Raw genomic sequence first — 23,554 nt, 5'->3', positions numbered from 1 at the left:
ATCAAAATACCTCTGTTTGAACAAGTAGACTGTGGCATTAATGGACTAATACAGCATTATAAAATAGTAAATCTGACATAGTACTCTAATTAGTAGTCAGCAGAGTGCTAATTCAAGAAAATTAAACTTGGCAGAGCTTATGTTAGTGAAAGTCTTATTTTGGAGCATAATTATCCAAAACACAATACTTGTCAGGTGTGGAAGGGGGTTCACAGTAGAGAACAATATTCAGACACAGATAAGGAACAGTTTAAGCTCAAAAACAATGAAAAGATTAATGATTATATAACTAGAGGCAATATCTTTTAAAGATTTTGATTTCAAAAAGGGTCTTTCAGAGTGGATCAGGAAGAAAAAAAGATGGATATTGAAGTGTTATGTAAATATTTAACTATGGCCATTTCCTCCTGCCCCTCATTTTTGATCTACTTCCTCTTTATATTTATGACAGTTAGGGGGAAATCCCCCTTATGATTAAATCCTGGGAGCATCTCTTGATGCAGCCATATTTCCTATAGGATATTGCTGCAAACATTTTGTACTTACTTCATACCTCACATTACAGGAAGTCATGTGACTTGCACATGGATTGCCAGCACAATAGCTGACTTGTTTTTATGCCCTCTCGATTATGTCACAGACAGATGATGGTTCAAATTAGATCTCCTCAGAAGAAGAGCAGAAAGTGCACAAAGGCTAAAATTAAGCAGGATGAGTATGATATATTATTGGATTTCTTAGGTAGTCATGAATAGGAGAGAGCTATACTTTTTGCTTGTAGGATGGATATAGCTATTTGTTATGGAGGTGTAATTGATATAATGAAACATTTGAGCTCCAAGAAAGACTTAACCTATGGAAAGGCAGTGGAAAGTAGTGAGAACGTGATATTTTTCAGCATTCCAACTGCTTAAAATTTGTTTCGTCCCGGTCTATGTCAGCTTTGCTCTCCACTCTCCATGACCACCTATACTATCTACCTACATTCTGATTTTTCACTTTCAGGTTGATGGGTATGGATTGATTCCTTGTTTCCTTTATTAAATTTTGAGCTTTGTGAATTGGAGATGTTTTTTTTATTTCAGATTTTAATGTCAGTAACTGGCTCAGGACTTATGGCAAAAGCTTGCAAAATGGACTTGTGGATTGGCAGAAAGATCTTCTCCTGGAAAAACTGGGTGTGGCTAGTTACTTTAGCAACACATCATGTGATCGCACTGCAGCTCCATACTCTCCATCAAATGACCGTGGTTGGAATATTGGTATGTACAGTAAATCAGCAGACTATTATGTGTTGTGTAAATCAAAGTGTATATCTAGCATAATATTAATGTGCTCATATATTATATAAATTTGCACAAGGATCAGTGACAGCCTATTTCTTTGTAGACTGATCATGGCAAAATTAACTCATCGACTATGCTGATACTAACAGATCGGATTCTTTGTAATCCAAATTATTTCTTGAAAAATCTTTGCAACTCCTTTTTCTACAAACCTTCTAAGTGTATATTGTAAATTGTAAGTCCATTTTGCTAAGACTGGCCCCATTATTTTATGGGTTTTAACACATTAACCACCGGTGATGAGTTTATGTGGCAGGAGGTAGTAGCCTAATGCCAAGCTCTGTAGTGTCAAGGTCATGTATGATACACTAAAGTGGGTGGTATTATAGAAAGGTAGACAGATGTAGCTCTGCAATGATACCAAATAATCTGGAAGCTCTAGTTGCACTACAAAATACAGAGGGAAAAAACTAATTTTTTTATGTACCACCATGTCGGCCAATTCTATGTGTCGGGGTAATGAATTGTTTAATCAAGACTCACTGCATTATTTGTTCTGAATTGCTGCCTTGTGCTGTGAGCACTCACTGCTTGTTTTTGCCACTGGCACAATCTTGAGAAATGTTGCTACTAAAACTAACACAGTCCCCATGCAAGTTTCAAGTTGTGGTTGAGCTAGATTCTCAGGTTATATTTTTCCTCAGGAAACAAGTCATTGTTTGATCTTGAAAACTAGCTTTCAAGGTCTATTTCTAATTAACTGCTACACTGTACAGGGTGATAACTTGTACAGTGCTGCTTATTTATCATATTATTGTTGAATTCAAGTGATACATTCTTAATGTGAAAAAAATAGCAGTTACCAAACATTTATTTTATAATAATTGGCGTGGAGGATTGTGAAAATTATAAGTACAGTAAAAACTCTTGAAAGACCACTGCTATGATGGACCATCTCTCTTGAGAGACTATTATTATCTGGCAGAAGACAGGTTCTACTGTAGTATAATTTCGTCTGTATTAAAGATCCTGTATTCCTTGCTACTGAATAGCATCTTTCTTATTGCCAACAATGTGTCCATCTGGATTTTGTACTCTATCTAGACTAGTTTATAAACAAAATTTACTTTAAAGATTTTGTTGATGTGTCCCATTTGTACATGGATTAACTGAGATAACCAAATATTATGTTCTACAAATGAACTTTTATTATATACTAAAGTGTGAATTATACGTATTTGGGTCATATTTTAAAATTCAGTCAGTCAGATGAGACGTTGCAGATTTTTATGTACTCAAACAAACATTAGTCTACGAAAATTTAAGAATTGTTCACCGAATATAAAAATTAGATTATTCAAATCTTATTGCTCCTCTGTGGACAAAAATGTATGAAAAGAAAACTAGTTATTGGCGATAATAATAATCTTCATTTTCTGTTAGGCCTTCCAAGATGGAACAGTGCATCCACATGTTTGTAAATTATAATTTATTCAGTTTTGGTGAAGTAATGAGAAAGTATGTATTCTCAACAATGACAAGAATATCTTATAATAAGAACTGTATATTGAAATCTCTGTGGAACTATGACATTCATATAAATTCTTGTATTATTAGTAGATGGAACAAATTAGTCTTTGAATGTGCTACTTAATTTCATTCTTTACAATGCAGAGCACAGTCCATTGTCATAGATGTGTCTGTATTCTTGTACATAAGAGATATATATATGATCATTTATGTTTTCTAATGTTTTTACTTTGTATCCATATTTTAATTTAGATTTATGGACTATGTAGTCTGAAATAAAGAATTCTTGTCTTATCTTATTATATAAAATTATTGGTGAAATATTTTTCTTATTTTGTAATTCCTATTTTATTCACCTCTGAAATATATATTCTTGTATTTACACACGTGAAAAATATAAGATTTCCCATCATGCCATGCAATGCTTGATTGTGTTTGCCTATACAAGTTATACAAGAATTATTTTTTGCCAGATATTGACTAGCCACTGGTTGGTTCTTTATGAAGTTATGTCCCTTTAACATATCAGTGAATACTTTTTTGAGATCTTTGGTTTACAACATTTTTCCAGAATGTCCAAAACAACTGACTGTTCCAAAGTTGCCTAGCACTCTGAAATGCCATGTCAGCAAATCCTGTGATGCATTTGAATGTTGTATGTATCTTCCAATGGTGGACAGGACAGCCAGAATTTACCTCCAGCTGGATAATTCTGACTGCAATTTTAAAATCATTGGTGGGATCGAGAAACTTAGATTTGAAAAGCTCCTCCTTGATTATGAGTTTGGAATGAAGGATCAAATCAGTCTGAACAATTTCATAAACATTGAGTAAGTATGTACTATAAGACTTTAATTTTTATTGAAGAATGTTGTAAATAGAATCAAACATGTTTACAAAGAACCGTGCAGAGAATAGAAGTTTCTTGGTTGTGATACAATACATATGATATTTGTGTAGGTATACAATGTATATCTTGATATTTGGGTGGCTATACAATGCATACCATGTTTGGGTGGCTATACAGTGCATACCATGTCATTTGGGTGGCTTTAGAGTGCATACTATGTTATTTGGGTGGCTATACAATGCCATCATGATATATTTGGGTGGGTATACAATATACATCATGATATTTGCATAGGTATACAATGCATATCATGATATTTGAATGGCCATACAATGCATGTGATGAGAAGGATAATATAGCAGGCAGTACAATAATATTGTGATAATGGAGTGATGATACAATATGTATTACAATATGGACTCTAACATTGTCCATTTATCTTTGGATGTAATATCCATCACATTGTAAGTACTTACAAATCACCATGGTGACTAGGCAAGTATGTGCTGTGAAACTCCACCATAGAGGGGTTGGTGGACATTATTGATTGACATTTGATCAGGCAGTGCATGAAAAGACCAAGACATTAGAAATTTTTACAGTCAGATACTAACTGTATAATGAATCATCTTAATGTCATTTATATTTTTGGGCAAAATCATTCAAAAGAATCATGTATATTCAATACATGTGTGCTTGATTAATCAGCTTCTGTGCAGTACTTCTATTGGAAGTAATTGCTGATGTAAAAAAAAATGTAAAAATTGTGAGAATTCACAGTTTAGTTTAAACAATGTAGCTCATGGATTTTCATCATGATTGGTGGAAAGTGATATGTTGCGGTTTTACTTTATTGATTGACATCTGAACAACTTACTCCCTGAGTTGACAAGAAGCATACCTTGTGACTTCTCTTTAACGGCATGAAAGTATCCCATTATTACAAGGAAAAATTAACCTTCTGAGATATGGCCAGCTAAATTCCAGATGACAACCACTGCTGTTTAAAGTAAAGAAAAAAAAACACTGAATTTACCCTGAAATGTGAAATAGTCTTTAAATAGTGATGGCACTACACACTGTCAATAACAGAGCACGTTCATGAGGTTGAATATCGACAAGTTTCAGACAGCTACGTCCTGGAGTGGGATATTGCAGTTTACCTTCAGCTCAGATGATGTTCATGTTTACATCAGTATGTGCATGATATGAATTTATCCTTTATTATGTATACAAATAAATGATGCATTAATGTAAGCATAAAGAAGAATGTGCAAGATGTCTGATGATTGTTGCATTTAATTCAAATTTGCGATGCATTCATGTATGTCAATTAACCATTGATTTCAATGTGTATGGGAGTTATTAGATGTATTCATGTAAGTAATTCATTTGCTTTAGTGATAAAAAGAGAATATTTTTTCCTTAAATTTGACCTAAGTTGTTCATTGAAGACTGTGGGTTTGTTTACTATTTTATATTTTTTTTTATGTATAATCTGCAAGGTTACTTGAAGATTTTTACTGAGGTTGTCATTTTTCAACACTAAACTCTAATTGTTAAGTATTCAATAAAATAAGTAAATGCTGTTCACCTTTCCTTGGATCCATTGTTTACTATGATCACTTTGGCAAAATTAAGCCATTAGTAAGGAAAACAAACCTGCAGGATAGTTGCTGTTGTGATTTTTTGTTGTCCGTTCACACATAAATAGCTCCTCAGTGGCAAAGAAATCAAAACTGCAATTGTCCTATGTTAATCATGTCACACATGAGCATTAATTATCTACAAGTTTGTTGTTTGATTATTCTTTTTAGGCATCAAATTTCTTCTGAAAGAGAATACATTTAATAGGTGTTGGAACATGTGTACTTTTTATTTCACAGTCACCCTTGCCCATTTTATTGACACCACTTTGATGCTGGCAATCAGTAGTTGCAACCACACAAGAAAATGTGGTGTACAGTACTATTCTCTGTCAGAAACCATGGCAACTCTGTCCAAATCTGTGGGTGATAGTGTTGGGCCTTTATCCTAATCTTCAACATGCTTGCTCCACCCCCACCAGGATTGTGGAGAAATTAAAAATCATGAGGTGTACTGTATTACCAGGTCTTCCATTTGATTTAAAGTTGGAAAGTGAGTTGTCAAAGTAGGTGGGGATTTGGGGGACTTCCCCCATTGAGGATACAGTTTTTTTATAAAGTAGCTGGCTGCAGGCTGATAAGGAAAGACCTGATTATACTGAGGTCCAGATTTACTGATTCCTAGTTTGATTTTGATGGGGCTGTATTGTATTATACCAAAGTCCAGATTTACTGATTCCTAGTTTGATTTTGAGAGGGCTGTACTGTATTATACCAAAGTCCAGATTTACTGATTCCACTTTACTGTATTATACCAAAGTCCAGATTTACTGATTCCTAGTTTGATTTTGACATGCATTTCTGTGTGATCTAGTTTCCAGATAGATGATCTCACAGCAAAAGAAATGTTCCTGATAAATCTTGACATATCTATGTGCTTGGACCATGCCACTTGCCTACTCGATTCTAGTGTGTTCCAAAATCTTCTTGTGCCAAAGTCAGTATGCTCTGGAAACATTGGATTCCTCAGTACAGGTATGAGATTTGCTTCACACTGGGAAAAACATGGTTCCCTTTTTATCTTTGGGGAATGTCAGTGTCTCCACATTAGATAGATGGATTACTGCCTTAGATTTTAGGAAATTAGTTGCATCCATTTTAAATGATCTTAGAAAAGCTTTAGACTCTGTTGATTATTATATACTCGTCATTGTGATAATTCCACCAGTAATTGGTTTATATCATATTTAACAAAACGGAAGCTAGGTGTCAGAATAAATGGCAGTTTTTCTAACAAAGAACCAGTTGCATATGGAGTACCAGGTCAATCCTGAGCACATTCATCTTTCTCATTTTCATTAATGATCTGCCACTGAAAATAGGCAATGTTATTTCATCTACTGACCTATATGCAAATGATACCAACACTGTCAAATTTCTAACAGTGAAGATCAGACCTAGAGGTCTCCTTGCCAATATCCTTTCTTACGTTAGATTCCTGATGTAAGGAAAATGGCACAAAAGTAAACAAAAACTGGACTTAAAGTATTAATGATTTCTTCTCAAAACAAGAGAGCAAATTGGAAAGTAACATTTATTTCAATCTTATGTTGAATGAAATTTGTCTTAAAATGGTCAGTGATGACAAATCCCTGAGGTGATGGCAGTCAACAATTTGCACCGGAACGAACTTATTTGGGTTGTATGTCATATGGTCAGTTAATGTCTGTGGTTATTAAGCAAGATATGGCCATATCCATCAACTAAACATAGGTTAATAATACAAAAGCTAGATACTTATATCATGTTATTTGGAGAAACACTTTGAACAAAAATATTTCCAAATTATTCTGCTTGAAAAAAGAACTTGGATAATTCTGAATACATCCCCAATTGCAATGACTGATACTACGATGTTAACAGGTGCAAATATTTTTGAGAAAGGCTAAACTTGTACACAGAGTTTATTACAAAATGGCCACATTATATCTCTATGAACTATTTCATGTTAGAAAAGAAGGCAACACTCCCATTTTAAGATCACTTTCAGCCAACCATCTTTCCATTCTACACCAAATACACTACTTTATCAGTATTGGGTGGCCTAGAATTTGAATCAATATCCAAAAGAAAATTAGAGAAAGGTCAGTTATAAATGCATTTAAATTATAATCTAATTCATTGGATAAAAGGTGGGACCTGTTTGATTTGACAAATACATTATAACTTGAAGTATGTATTATGTATGTAAATAATATGCATATAATATGGGCCACAATGAGGATTAACTTTGTTGTATCTAATTTTGTCACCCTCTTTAAATAAAGTTATTATTATTATTATTATTATTATTATCATCATTTCAAATAGAAGGGTTTTATTCCAGCTGTAACCAATTTTTGTTCAAGAATTTGTTAATAGAAGAAAGTTATTCCTATATCATATGGATATATGATGCAACAGAAAAGCAAGACATTTTTCAACAAGAACATCTTGAACTTTTTTGTGATAGTTCTCATGTACCTATCAGTCAGAAAAATTACTGACATTCCTAAATTTATTAGTCAGAATTATTATTTTTTCCACCATCTTTACTTGTGCCTTGTTTATTTCAGCCTTTAACTTCAGTCTGTGGCTATCACAGCAGTCTCAGTCTTTGACCAGTTTAATGGTTGATAATTTACTGGAAACACTTGGAGTCACACAGTTTCTACAGGACCCTCCAGGTTGTACACACACACAGGGAACACCATGGATCAGTGGTATGTTTGTTACATCAGAGGCATTTAATTTAAATGGACATTTCTGGCCCCTTGATAGTCATATTTATTTTTAAACATTCAAGCAATTAATGTTGTAGAAAATATTGCTGCACAGTAACAGATTTTGTTTCTAAAAAAAATGTCAATTTGGCAGCTACACTAATTTGGACAATATTTTTGGCATGTTGCAAATATTTTCAAGAGATTTCCTGTAAACAATGACAAAAATAAATTTCATAAATTTTGATGCTATATGCCATTTGTCTGCTGTTTTTAGCTAACCTTGTCAAGAGGGCAATAAGGTATTAATCATCATACGTCTTTCATCATCCATTATGCATAGTGCATCCATATGTCAACAGTTGCTTGACACCATTCAGGAGTCCATGTTTCTGATTTGATTTCAATCAAACTTAGGTTTATATCGTCATAATTTTGCATGAGTTTGACAATGAGCGAGAACCATGCATGGTAATGAGATGATCTTGTGTCTGATTGTCTGAGATTGTAACCAACCTTGAGGTTGTATTTCTGATCAGATTTTGAACAAACCTGGGACAAGTTTTATAAATAAGGATAGTCCATCATACATAGATGATCTTGCATCTGATTGACTGAGCTTGTTATCTTCTTGATTCTATATTTCTAGTACATGTGAACTTCCTGGATGAGAGGGTATTTCTCCCGAGTTGAGGGTGTCTCTGATCCCTCCCATCACTCACTGAAATCTGATGCATAGGCCAAATTATTATTGAAAAATTTAATTTGTTATATTTTTTTCAGAGTAGTATATTTATGGTAATACTGTGTATGATCTCATGACTCAACTGGCTTAAACAGGAAATAAAAAATTTAGTTGTTAATTTCAAGCAGCATGAAACAATTATCATCTATTTGATTCTGTGGGCAGGGTCAGCTGGCTTCAGTGTTTGATGCTTGAAAGGATTAAAGACATTTGTTAATATGGTTGGGTTACTAAAGAGCTCTAATATCATAAAAAAATTTGTGTTACTTTGATTCTTTCCAGAGCATATGTTCCACTTTGGTTCTTAAAATTATTGAGATGAATTAGGGCTGTTCCATTTAAACATACATGGTACCCAGGGGAGGCAGTTTTTGAAAATATATATAAGGGTACTTTGATTTCATGGAGTTCATATTAAAATGATAAGAGAATTCTAAATTGGTATGGGTGAGTACCCTACTTGAAAAGTGATTTCCCTGGGTCCCATGTATGTTTTGGTGGAACAGCCCTTAGAGTGTATACTGTGTATGATCAAATAATTTGGACAGGAGTAATGATGTTAATTCATGTTTGGATTACTCAAGAACTCAAGTGGCATAAAACTGAGTCATTGTGACTTTGATGTTTAAAGTTAAATATGCATTCTGCTCTTCCTTGTAAAACTGATTTTAAAATATGTTACAGCAGCAAGAATAACATCATGCATCATGCAGAAACCTAATGTCATTAAAGCATATTAACCATGACAACAAATATGTTATCCCAGAAATCTGTGTTCACAGAATCCAATATGGATAAAGTTACACATGCCAAAAACTACTTGACAACTTTAAAGCCAGACAGAATCTCATGTTTCTGGTAGCAGATCATCTATTAGATGTAGTCAAAATATTGTTCCCTGACTCAGAAATCACACAAAAATTTTCATGCAAACAGATGAAAACTACTCACATAGTGACTATTTTATTGTTCTTAAGAAATCATATCTTAATGTATTGATAAAAATAATAATAATAATAATAATAAAGAAGAAGAAGAATAAGAATAATAACAATAATAATATTCCTTGTAATAATGATAATAATATATATAAACTCACAGTTGTGTGCAACCACCTGCAGAATATCTCCATCAATGGCAGTTTTTAAGCAAAATATACTTTTGACACTACTGTGAACAACCACATCACCAAAAACTGTTCCCACCACCACTGACATTGATTTATTCCTTTGTAAACATGAATGTAACCAGACTAAAGTAATGTCACTAACTGCCATTGTAATCTTTAATGCCTGGGATGAATGAGATTGTTGTCTTTGTCGATAATGCTATCATTTTCCAAATCTGTCATTATCAAAGGGTGGTGATAGTGATGATAGTAATGACAACAAAGATGTCTGCAAATAAGGCTCAAAGTTACAAAGTGTGTAGTGGTATGTGTTTGTACTTCATGTTGAGAATCTTACTGATATTAAAAGAACATTGGACCCAGACAGTACCAATCTTGTACAGTTCTGGTAAGCAGGCAGTAATCCGAATATAGACACAAGCAGGAAACAATTCATACTTCTTGGTGGACTCATTTGAGTTGTACTAACACTGCCACATTCCAATGCAAGCATTGAAAGGACATTTTTCATTCAGAGGAAACTTCAGGCTGACTCTAGAGGAAACCTGGATCCAGTAACAGTATATCATCTCCTAAATGCTAAGATCAGCAATGATGCAAACTGTAACAAGGATAACGATCTAAAAAATGATAAGATCAGCAATGATGCAAACTGTAACAAGGATAACAATCTAAAAAATGATAAGATCAGCAATGATGCAAACTGTAACAAGGATAACAATCTAAAAAATGATAAAATCAGCAATGATGCAAACTGTAACAAGGATAACAATCTAAAAAATGCTAAGATCAGCAATGATGCAAACTGTAACAAGGATAACGATCTAAAAATGATAAGATCAGCAATGATGCAAACTGTAACAAGGATAGCAGCAGAGGGGGCGAATCGGACATTTTGTCCAATCGTTATTTTGCTTAATTATTACTTTCTGCACTCAACGATCTAGTGTCGTCAGCGCCTGGTAAAAAAAAAACGACGACGTCGTTGGGGAATCGTCGCGTCGTCATTTGGTTTAATTAACACCTTCTGCGCGCTGATCCCCAGCGTCGTCAGCGTCCGGTAAGCACATCGACGACCGCGTCGATGTCATCGCCCCCTCTGCTGCTAAGTGGTTATTTACAATGAAAATTATTTACAACTAACCGAATATTTGGTCAAGTCCGATACGATATCGTGTCCGAGGATCATGTAAATTTATCGTTACAAATCCATGTGGGGTCGACTGAGCATGACTAAAAAAGTTTCGAAAAACATTAAAGTCCATGTCACCGCCGCACCATGTCTGCCAAATATTTCGTAGCGTGTGTGTATCAACGCCGTTGAACACAGCAAGAATATTACAGTTGTCTCTAATTACTTTTGGAATCTGAGTGTATCGTTGAGTGACATATATCACGTCAGTGTTTTTATGCCTGCCTCTGGAAAATATCCTAGCTGGGTTTTTTTGATTGTCTAACATAACATCATCGTACACGACTAGATTGTTAACGTCGCCATCAATATCATCAATACCCGGTGCATCATTGATATCCGTAATAAACTCAATAACATTTTTTTTAGCGATCGCTGATGCATTCTCGTTGAAATCTTTCAACACCTCGTAGCATCGTTGATCATCTACGCTAGGAGCAACCAAATACAACTTATCCCACTTCATCCATCTCATTATTAAATTGAGTAACAATTGCGTCTTGCCTGATCCAGATGGTCCGATGATAATCATCCGGATCGAGTTTGGTAACGCTGCAACATGCTTAACTGGTTCTCTTGTTTTAGTCGCCGAAAAATCAATTATATTCATATCTCTATACATAAATTATGGATCTATATTGTGTGAAGTGTAGAGTACGTACTGGCACAAATGATATGACAACCGCTACAACAAGAAATAACAGATCGGCCCTTACTGGCAAGTGTGTACAATGCGGTACAAAGAAATTTAGATTTATTTCTATTAGACCCGGAGATGTTTTAAAAAAAAGCGAGGAGGTGACATCGCAGCCAAATTGGCAAAACTCCCCGGAACACCGTGGGCAAAGTATCCAGGAGAAAAACACCTCCCAGGATATAACTACTGTGGCCCCGGAACACGATTAGATATTAGACTCGATGATCAAAATCAGCCCAAACCCGGTGAGTATCCAATAAACGCTATCGATAAGGCGTGTCATGCTCATGATGTTGCTTACAAAAGTAGCGATCTGCAACAGCGTCATATCGCGGATGTAAAATTAATTCACGCATTAAATGCTATTCCTGATAAATCCGTCAAAGAAAAATTGGCCTCATGGTTGGTAAAATCGGCTATGAAAGGTAAATTAATGATTGGAAGCGGAGCTTCTGGCGCTGGTAATTGAAAACGATAGCGTTTATAATAACAACATGGAATCCATCTATTATTCTCCGAGAGGATACTGGAAGGGGAAGGCCGCAATTGGTAAGCTTGCAAGCGCTGCAAAGGTAACAAAGACCACTGCGGCTAATTGGTTATCCAAACAGGCTATATGGCAAATCTATCTACCACCGCCTAAACAAATCAACTTCTCGCGCTTTGATGTCAGCGTACCTAATGAAGTTCATCAGGCTGATATACTATTTTTGCCGCATGACAACGGTTACAAATACGCGCTAACCGTAGTTGATGTTGCGAGTCGATACAAACAAGCGGAGCCGTTAAAAACAAAGTCGGCAACTGAAGTAGCCGCTGCGTTTGAAAGAATTTATCGAAGAGGCCCTCTGCGCTGGCCAAATCTATTACAAGTTGATCCCGGTAGTGAATTTCGCGGCGCTGTTTTATCAACGCTGAAACATCATAGCGTCGCGATACGACGAGGTCATACTGCGCTACATCGTGATCAGGCAATTGTTGAACGATTCAATCGGACTCTCGCTGAACGGTTATTTGGATATCAATACGCGAAGGAATTCATCCAAGAAAAACGATCTCGTGAATGGGTTAAAAGGTTGCCAGGTGTAATTGCAGCGTTAAATAACGAGATTACCCGAGCAATCAACATGAAGCCCAGCGACGCGATTAAATACGAGTATATACCCGGAAAATCAAAAATAAATAGCGTTTCCAAGCCGATTCTTGGCGATGTCACCGTTAGATATCTATATGAACCAGGAGAGCTTGAAGGCGGTAAAAAAAGAGCTACTGATCCTATTTGGAGTGTTACCACACATAACATATCAACGATAACACGATCAACTGGTAGACCACCGATCTATAGACTGGATTCAACTGCTCCTCAGCGCGGATTTACACGCGAGCAACTACAAGTGATACCTAACGATTCTCAATTGCCCCCACGTGGTCTTAACTAGCGCCGTTGCGTCTATTGCACTCAAGACAGGTCAACCTCACATTGTTTTTGACATGACCGAGACTGTTATCGATCCTATCCACGGTAAATTGGCGAGTGTCTTTATCCGAATAACGCCAACTCATTATACAATTGCAACTCGCGCAGTGATTATTCTGTTGTTGTCGTAGCGAGATTATTAATTCGGCATCAATATCAAAACGCCGCTGTTTTTTTTTTATCCTGTTGGCGGTAACCCGAGAGTTTTCTATCAATGACGCTTGCATCGATGGTGACTTTGTCGCCGGCTTCGTCGGTGGCTTCGTCAATAACAATTCTTCGAAGCTGATTTATCCTTCGTACTCTGGACACTGCAAGATAGACTAGATTCGACCATTCGATGCGATTATCAACTATCCAAACAATTGTGTCCGTGATGGTTAGTCCCTGCGAGGAATGTATTGTTGTTGCGTATCCTAGCGTCCACGGGGATTTATCAGCACGTAGCGCGTCCTCGACGACACCGATATCAACGAGCACAATATCATTCAGCACGAGAATTTGTTTTTTTGTCCCTGACGCTGTCGGGGCCGGGATTTCAACTTCAATGTTCTGCCGCCGTGTGTCCGCGGGTCTATAACATAACGGCACTGGGCGCGTTGGAAACTTTTCCTTATGCAACGTAAACAACTTCCGCTGAAGTGTGTCTCTGACTATCTTTCTACTCGCTACAATCAAATCGTTTGGTCTCCATGTTTCCCAGAATTCATTCAACGGCGTTTCCGGAATCACCTCGCGAATTATTTCACACTGAACTCTATCCGGCTGTAATCTGATTAGTTTTTTAACCTCGCGCAGTTGTTCATCAAGTGCTCGGTAATCAGTATCGGTTTCTTCATAATAGTCCACAAAACCCCTTAACCAATCATGTGGACCCTCGCCGACAAATGGTGGTGGTTGGCCATGATCCCCACACATGATTACCGCTGTATTCGCGCGCAGCAACCACTCAAGAAACATTTGTAAAGTATCTAACGAAACAGTACATATCTCATCCCAGATGATAATGTCGGGAATAAATTTTTCACCCATTCGATCAGGAGTCCACTCACCGCCGCTGTATCGAAAAAAGCTGTGATAAGTAACGGCGTCAACATTTCGTTGTTTTATCTCTCGCGCTAGTCTATGGGTCGGTGTAAGCACGATTATACTTGCCCGCGTTCGAAATAATTCAATTGCCCGAGTCGTCTTTCCTGACCCGCCACAGCCGCTTAAATAAACCGTCTTGTGTCTACAAATTGGATCAGAACACGGTGGTACATTAGACCATTCTGACAATTTATCGCCGCGTAGGTAATTGTTCTCAACGGCGACATCTGCTGACGGGGAATAATCGCGTCGTATTTCATTTTTAATTCTCCATGTACCCCAACTCTCGTCCGGACTAGTAAACCCGGCTACGTTTTCCTTATACGCTACGTCAACATAAAACGAATCAACGGCTACTCTAACCGCGGTATCGGGGAATCTATTTATCATCGAGAATAAATTGATAGCGGCATAACCCAGCATAGACGCCCTCAAATGTGGATACGCCGGGCTGTCTCCATCGCTGTAGGTAACAACTGTACCCAACCTCGTTCCATTGGACAAGAAAGCTGTTTTGCAGTTCACGTATCTATTTTTTGCCACTGCGTCCTTGATTACGAAATCATATTCTGCGTCATCTATAATCAGCCGTGAGCAATATCGTTTGTAGTCGTGGTTTTTTCCACCTTGTGTGAACTTACCAATTATTCTTCTACCGAGATCTTTTGCCTCTCTGTTTCGTTGGTTAAATATCCTCCTGGACCATTCGATGATATATTCCTCGTCGGCATCAATGTTTTTTCTGGACTCGTCAATTATGCTATCTAGACGCTCCGGTTCTGGTAACCAGACTTCAGTCTGCGCCCGGTATGATATAATCGCGTCACTGACAATCAACGAAACTAGCATGCTACAATCAATCATATACCGTAGCAGCGCTATTGGCAACCACTTCTTTTCAGCCATGTGTCTACCGATCCAAATATAGCAACAGCGATGGAGTCCTTCTGCGAATTCAAATGATACTATGCGAGCGAATCCCGTTAAATCAAAATCAGGCAGTGGTCCATTAATAGCAACACGAGTCATTTCATGACTGGGGTGTCCAAATCGTCTAAAGTACTCAGCGGCGGATCCATACCCGAGAAAACTCGCTGGATAACAGGCAACCATATCAACCGAGATCATAGCGTCGCGGTTGTATTCAGTGTTCCATAGTCCACCGTGATAGTATTCCAAACAACTGGATTGTACATCCGGTAGAAATTCCCTGCGCGTTGGTCTCCACGCATTTTTCCTTGCTGCAACATGAGCTACAACCGATGGAATCGTAAAACAATTTGTTAGCAGTTGTTCATCATGCTCTTCAAATTCCATGGCGGTTTTTTTCATCCTGTTGTGAAATGCTTCAGTGCGATATAATTCGCCGTTTGGTCTTACAAACTGATCAAAGGTATCCGCATCGTTTTCAGCGCTGCGAAGTAACCACACTGATACAGGGTCGTTTTTACACAAGTAGGCAATAGCATCAAATAGTTTCCTCTCCGCGAGAAAACCATCCCGGGAGAATTCTTCGGGTATATACTTTACTGTTCTATCCCGTGGAAATATTGTGATCGCGGGCGTCCATGCGTGTTCGTTATGATCAATAATTTTGATTGGGGCTCCCTTCGATTTATACTTCGATTCGTATAATACTTCACCGGTGATCGTTGTAACGGTTATTGGAAATCTCAGCGATGTTTCTAATCTCGCTATGTCGCTGATGGTCGCTCCACGCTCTTTTACGGTTAGTTCCCACTGGTTGATTTTGCTACGTCGTAAATCAGTCAATTTGTTTCCTCGACATGCATTTGTAAAATGTTCTATTATTCGTTCTGCTACACAATTTATCCCAGTTGACTGTTTCATCGGTTTCAGTTTTCCGATATCAGGTTTCTTATTTAACGGGTATATTCCATAAACAACTGCTGTTTCAGGATACGCTCGTTCATAGTATGGTCTATCAATTCCGGTTAACAACCCCGGCTTGGAGTCGCGGCTGACAGTGACTGTTTTCTTGTCGCTGAGAACTGGTTCAAATTTATCACGCATGATCCAATCGCCTGATTCCACCCGGACAATGAATTTTACTCTGAAGAAATACCTTTTACCGTCAAGTTGTGATATTATCATTGCTGCGCGGTTGTCGTTCATGGTAGCATCAACAACACCATCAATTCGAAATGTTGACCAACTATGAGATGCACCATCACGCTTGAATTCATTGATACAATCGCGTATTTTATTTAACAGGGTTTTATCGTTTATTAACGCTTTTGGTACGTCCTTGAGGACTCTATCGAGATTAAACCTAATATTTTTCCAGGGCTTAATTGCTGCTAATCTCTCAAACTCATCCATATAATTAAAACAAGTATTTAAATAAAAGAATATAGTATAATGAATAAATGCAAATGGTTGATGATTGGGTCGATAACCCCGTGCAATAAATCATGTAGAGGTGAATTCTGCGGGTATCATTTACAAAGCGTTCGTAATGGTTCTCTTGGCCCCCTCCCGTGCTTGGTTTGTCACGTTGGTGTAAGAGGAAAATCGCAGTTGTGTATTAATTGTGGCGGAAAGCGATACAGGGAACTAAAACGCTATTACGATAAACGAATAAAAAACGCCGTCATTGACCCCACCGCCGACTTCGTCATCAAAACCCCCCAAGACTACATTGAAAGGTTTATAATTAAACCAAATAATAAATTAGACAAGTAGTATTATTATATAAATGGACCAAGAATTTCAGCCGCATCCCCTGCTCGTCAATTACGAGGCATCTCGCGACGGTATTGTTAGAAACCGCAGACTGAAGAAGCCGGTTGGATGGAAAAACAATCACGGGTATTTAATGTTTACTGCTGGAGGGAAAAAATATCTCTGTCACAGAATCATCTATGAATGTTTCCACGGATTGATCAAAGATAGTCTCGTTATTGATCACATTGATTCTAATTATCAAAATAACAGACTGTGTAATCTGCAAGCTATCTCTCAGAGTGAAAATATTAAAAAAGGCCAGACTGGTAAGTACTCAAAAGCAGCAAGGGGCGTCAAATCATTTGATACGTCAACGCACGAGGAAAAAATATTTCAGTCAATGAATGAGGCAGGAAAATATTTTGACATTTGTAGCGCCTCAGTACGATTTGTTGCAGAACGAGTATATCAAACAGCTTTCTCAAGTAAAAACGGACATAGAATTCGATTTTCATATTTGAAGGGGGATAACTCGTGAGGGTATGACGAAGTCACCATGATAGAGTTATGCTGTCACGTGATTTGCAAATAGTCGTCTGTTTCAATGTAAATAAATTACCTATGCGCGTTCACCTGGAACGCATTACGTGCTTATATTTTTTAAAAACTCGTTATTTGTTAGGTGCGGTCCGTAGTCCAATGCAAACATGTTTGACTATGAAACTCGAGTCAACAATTTACGGGTTCGCGCCTCGCAGCGGGCAATTGCCTGGCGGGAAACGGTCAGATGTTTTTTTTTTCTATATAATTGGGGGGGAGGGGATAAAACCCCCTTCGTTGAAGTTCAAAACGAACCAAAACGCAGCCCACACTATCATTCATAGTGTGCGCGGTTGGTTTTTTCCAACTACGCAACCATGATTGATTTTCATGGGTTGCGTTTTGGTTCGGTTGAGTGCAAACCACGCCCCCGTCATTGTTTGTATTGTCCATAATTAAGTATATGTATATGCCTGCAATCTGCCACAACACTCGAGTGGAGATTTACGGCATTGTACTGTCCATGTATGCCTGCAATCTGCCACAACACTCGAGTGGAGATTTACGGCATTGTACTGTCCATGTATGCCTGCAATCTGCCACAACACTCGAGTGGAGATTTACGGCATTGTACTGTCCATACAAAAAACGGGGTCAAAATGACCCCCAATAATTTTATTAAACTTTAAACCTAGATTTTAATAAAATTTTTGATATTAGAAATAAGATGTTTATAAGAATATGGATTCCCAAGACATCAATAATATATTAACTGAGATTTCAAAATTAAAAAATCAAGGAATTGTATTATCTGATAGGCTCAACAGCGAGGAAATATTATCCGATTATGAGGCTATAAACGAACAATCGAAGCGAGGGCGTTTTACGCTAGCCCGCGAGTATTCTTTTATAAAACGATTACAACATACAATTAATGAGAACCTGTATGGCAATGACGTAAGCGTATTCATTGGGTTATTCACTGCCGTTGAAACAATACGAAAAAAACTCGGGCAGCTTTATGAAAAACGCCGCGAGATCTCTAGTAAGATTAAAAACATTAGGAGGATCATAGACGAAACCCCTGTGGGGAGCCTCAGCTTGAAGTTACCTGTGCCCACGTCGCGTGACGAAGTCGGCATACAAATGTAACATTATATATATGTGATGTACACAATGACACGATATATTTCTGCCACCATGGAAAGACCCGGCGGAAAATTTTATTTGAAATTGCAGATCAATTTACAATAATGGTAGGTGAATCACTTACTACTCGGCTAGCTAGAGAGCGGCTAGCAGCGCTTATAAAGTTTATACCGTTACGAGACAGAGTGAGAGAGAAACTTCAAACGCGACAACAAATGCAAACTGATTTTGCTGTTGGAAGTGAACAGTTATTTGCCCCGGTAACTAAAGCGACTAAGGATGTTACGGCGGTAACTGTACCCGTTCTTGGTGCGCTTGAAAAGATAGCGGCAGAGACAAAACAAACAAAAAGGTCTTTAGAAACACTCCCTGCAAAAATAGCGGCTGCTACAACACGGAGGCCACCACCACTCGCTATAACCGAACCACAAGAACCTTATGTTACAATGGCCGACGAGGAAGAACTAGGCGCTACTGCGAAAGAACCAGAAGAAGAAATACCAGAAGAAGAAATACCAGAAGAAGAAATACCGAAAGAAAAAGAGGGGAATATACCCCGTATTGTACTCAAGAAGAGCACAATAGATCAAATTAGAGGCTTCAGCAACAGGGAAGAATTAATTAATTTTACTGCCAACAATTTTGCTAAGAGCATACGAGATAAGAAGCATATCAATAGCGGTTACGAGAAAAATATAAAGTCGTTAAAGGACTGGGCAAGAATAGTGTATTTAGCAAGTAAACATAAAGATGCATTACCACATCATAGTAAATCCGATTACGACGCATTCCACAAGGAAGTTAAGAGTATAACACCAAAAAAAGGAAAAGGATACTCTGTTGGTAAAGAATCCTATGGCGTTACCTGTCCTAATAGTGTTTTCAGTGATATATCACGGCTGGAAGTACTAATCGGAGGAAAACGAGCCGGAAATAACTCTACGGAAATAATCAATGAGGCCGCTGATATTTGCAAGCGGTTATTTACAGGCGGTATTATGGACATTAATGCATATCGAACGCTCATAGACGAGCTCGTGGATGATTAAAAAAATTATAAAATTATAAAATTATCGTTTTTGTTAATTTTTTGACCGTTTTTTGACTGTTTTTGGCCATTTTTTGACTGTTTTTGGCCATTTTTTGACTGTTTTTGGCCATTTTTTGACTGTTTTTGGCCATTTTTTGTGGGCAAAAACCCAAGGAAATCATTTAGAGAAAATCGATGTTTTTCTGAAAAATCGAGAAAAAAACGACTATAGGCAACAAAAAACGACCAAAAATGACTAGAAATCAAGAAAAAACCAGAAAAAAACCGGATTTTTATCGAGGGCAAAAACCCAAGGAAATTTTGATAAAATTTATTCCGGTTTTTGATTCGGTGGGGGGGGGGGGGTGATCAATCACTGGTGATCACAATTACTAATTGGAAAACTGGTGTTTTTAATAAGGATGATCATACACTACAACCATGATAAACCAGTACTCGTCTACGTGGTAAACTCGCGATTGCCTGTTTACCGCGCGTACTATGGAGATGGTCTCGGTAGCACCATTGCGGGGTTATTTACAAGAATGGCTCCAAAAGTAGCGCCGTTAGCCAAACAATTAGGAATGAAGGCTATTGATGTTATTCGTGATAAGGGTATTAGTGCCATTGGAGATGTTGCCGGAAAGGCGCTTTCAGCCGCGCGGAACAAACTAATGTCGTTGGTGAAATCCAAGAGATTTTCAAAAAGAAAACAGATGCCATCAACGACAGTGATGCCTGCAAATGTCAGTAAAGTAATAAATAACGCCGTGGAAGAAAAATTAGAGTCGTTGGCGACGACTCCGTCGATGGCGGCTCAGTCATCCGCCGATGCGTCAACCAACGCGCTCATGAACGCGATAGCGGGAAGTGGTCTACGACGAAAAAATCGCAATTGAAAACATCAACATGATAAATAATAAAATGTTTGCGCGAACCGCTGATCCCGCGTTTGATATGGACGCCCCAGTGCGCAGGGATGATTCTGTCCGTGATTATCAATTTTATTCTTATTATGCAGCGCAACCTGACCTACGATCGCGAATTGAACTTCAAGTCCAAGATACCAGTAAATACTTTCTGCCGTGTGAAGCGTTTATCGAAATCGAGGGAGAACTCGTGACAAATGCTGCCGATAATGCACCATACGCAGATGACCATCGTGTTCGAGTTGGCTTTGTCAACAACGGTATCATGGCGTTATTTGAGAGCGCCAGATATCTTATTGACGGGCGAGAAATTGAATCAATAGAACGCGAGGTTGATGTTGCAACAACGATAATTGGGTTAGCGAGATACTCGGATGATTATACAAGATCGGCGGGCCCATCTATGATGTTCGCAAAGGATATCACTAATAACGCTGACCATCTTCAGTACGTTAACTTGCTGGTGGAAAAAGATACCGCAATTGATCAGGCTGAAGCAAATAACCCAGACCGCAGAGTAAAACCAAACGTTAATTTCAATATTATAAAAAGTCTTAACGATAATTACAATATGGGATTCGCAGCACGAGTAGGAATGTTGCAAGGACCACGCCGACAGTTTTCATGCGCGATTCCACTCCATCATATATTTGGATTCTGCAGAAATGTTAGAAAAGTCATCTATGGGGCTAAGCATACAATCGCGCTGACGCGAAGGGGCGATGATAACAATGCAATATGGCATGCTGCTGGCGTCGCTGCCGGTAAAGTCATTTTAACTAAAATGGCATTGTGGATGCCGGTGCTGACTCCATCAGTTACCACGGAAGCACGATTGTTAGCATTTATGGAACAGGGAGGGAAATCGTTGTTGAGTTGGCTAGCGGTAACAACTGATGCTAAAGAGGATAACGTCGCCGATACGTTTACATGGCACCTGGCATCAAAACAGGGTGTTTCAGCCCCGCGTCATATATTCATAGCGCTGCAGAATAGGGAACGATTGGGCAGTCAAGAACGCAGCCATATGATATTTGATCAATTAGGAGTCAGGGATGTTTCGCTGAGAATAAACGGACAACAGGAACCATCCGAGGATATACAGCTTAATTACGGCGACAACCATATCGCACGTGTGTATCATCGATTGCTGTCGTATATGGGTCGTGATCAAAACGTCGACACTGGTTTGCAAATATCACAACTTGATTTTAAAAACCTGTATCCGATTTATTATTTTTCGCTGGAACATCTTGATTTAACGAGACAATCCGTCGTTGATATACACTTCCGAGCTCATATAGCCCCGGCTGGTGCCAATTATAGAGCGGTTGCTGTCATTCTCAGCGATAAATCAATGCTGCTAGAAGGCGTTGGTGGACGAATGAGAATCGTTGATGCGCCAGTGGAAAACATGTAATTGAAAACACAAACGCGTTTACAATAAAATGTCGTATAGTGTCGTCAGTGTAGAGTTGACTGATGGTCAAGTCAAGAAATTACGATCAAAGTCGGCTAAACAATGCGGAACCACAATAACGCTGAAGCCGTCACAGATGGCAGGTGGTAATCATAAGATATCGTTGACGGCGCGTCAAATAAAACATTTCAATGATGCGATGAAGAATAAAAAGGGTGTTCAAATAGATTTTTCAGCCGCAGCAATTAAAAACATGGAAAAGACCGGTGGGATATTTCCGCTGTTAGCTGCGATTCCAGCGTTGATTGCCGCGGCCGCACCAGCAGTGGCTAAGGCGGCGGCGTTAGGAGCCGTTGGTACCGCGGCGGGGATGGCATTGAAGAAGGCAACCGGGAAAGGCTACAAAAAAAAACGACCCGTGGCCGGAAAGGGTCTAAGACTACCGGGAACCCCGTATTCATGGTACTCGGGAAAGGGTCTAAGACTACCGGGAACCGTTTATTAACGCAAGAGTCTATGACTCCTGAGTCAATGACTCCTGAGTCTATGACTCCCATGTCTAATTTTGATTTAATAGACGCCGCAAACGCGCTAGCGATAAAAAACTTCAGAGGTGTTTTTATGAGGGATCAATTACCGGCGGCCCCAAGGAATACTGAAACAGGCATAATTAACCTCGATGGGTCCTCCGGAGCGGGAACTCATTGGGTTGCGTACGCGATTGATCCGCGTGCAATCGTCTATTTTGATTCATACGGGTTAGCCCCGCCGAAAGAGTTCATGCGGTATGTCCGGGCGTGTTCAGCCCGGGCGTGTTCAGCCCCGGTTTTTTATTCCACGCTGCCAACACAGCAGTTAAGTGACCCACCGATATGTGGCCGTGAGGTATTGAACGTACTTGCGGCGATTTCATCATCGCGAAAACCACCTCATATGGTTGTAAACGAATACACTAGTGGGGTCGTAGAAGCTCAACGGATTTTAGAGAATAACATTTACAATAATAATGATTGATATCTGGGGGCGACCGGTTTCGGCGCTGAAAGAATCCACGGAAACGGCCGCCGCCGACATAAAAAAACTAATTGAGGATGAAATCGCTGATATGTTGAATCTAACAAGTGTTGACCCGGGCGAAATAGTTGTATTTCAAGACCGCCAGGGTAAATTGAAATCCGGTAATGTGTCACTGAATGACGTTTTAATACGACAGCGTGATGCCGCCGAGGACACTATCGCGCTGTATACCAGCGACGGACGACTCAAACCGGGTGAATCCATCTTGACGATAAATGGAAAAATAAGTACACTTGGCGACAATTATATAACCATGTCAAATTCGTTAAAAGGTTTACGTAGTGAATTTAACTTGCATGAAAAACAGTTCATGTCGACGCTAACGCATTTCGACGATGTGCGACACATTGTCGATAGTTTTTTTCGGGGGCCCCCGAC

The 23,554-nt window shown here is 38.6% G+C and overlaps 1 protein-coding gene across 1 annotated transcript in view; it reads left to right on the top strand.

The window, feature by feature from the left end:
* LOC149782251 (uncharacterized) overlaps nt 1-23,554 on the top strand; it is a 71,026-nt gene that overhangs the window by 2,467 nt on the left and 45,005 nt on the right. The window contains exons 3-5 of the mRNA XM_089935101.1: nt 1,086-1,262; nt 3,388-3,646; nt 5,735-5,805. Of these exons, the coding sequence (XP_089791227.1) occupies nt 1,086-1,262; nt 3,388-3,646; nt 5,735-5,805 (507 nt within the window). The remainder of the gene's footprint in view (nt 1-1,085; nt 1,263-3,387; nt 3,647-5,734; nt 5,806-23,554) is intronic.

The sequence above is a fragment of the Sinohyriopsis cumingii genome, chromosome 15, assembly GCF_028554795.1.
Source record: "Sinohyriopsis cumingii isolate HCF-2022 chromosome 15, ASM2855479v2, whole genome shotgun sequence".
NCBI lineage: Eukaryota > Metazoa > Mollusca > Bivalvia > Unionida > Unionidae > Sinohyriopsis > Sinohyriopsis cumingii.
The sequence above is the reverse complement of the archived record's forward strand: the minus strand, read 5'-3'. Positions and strand labels throughout refer to the sequence as shown.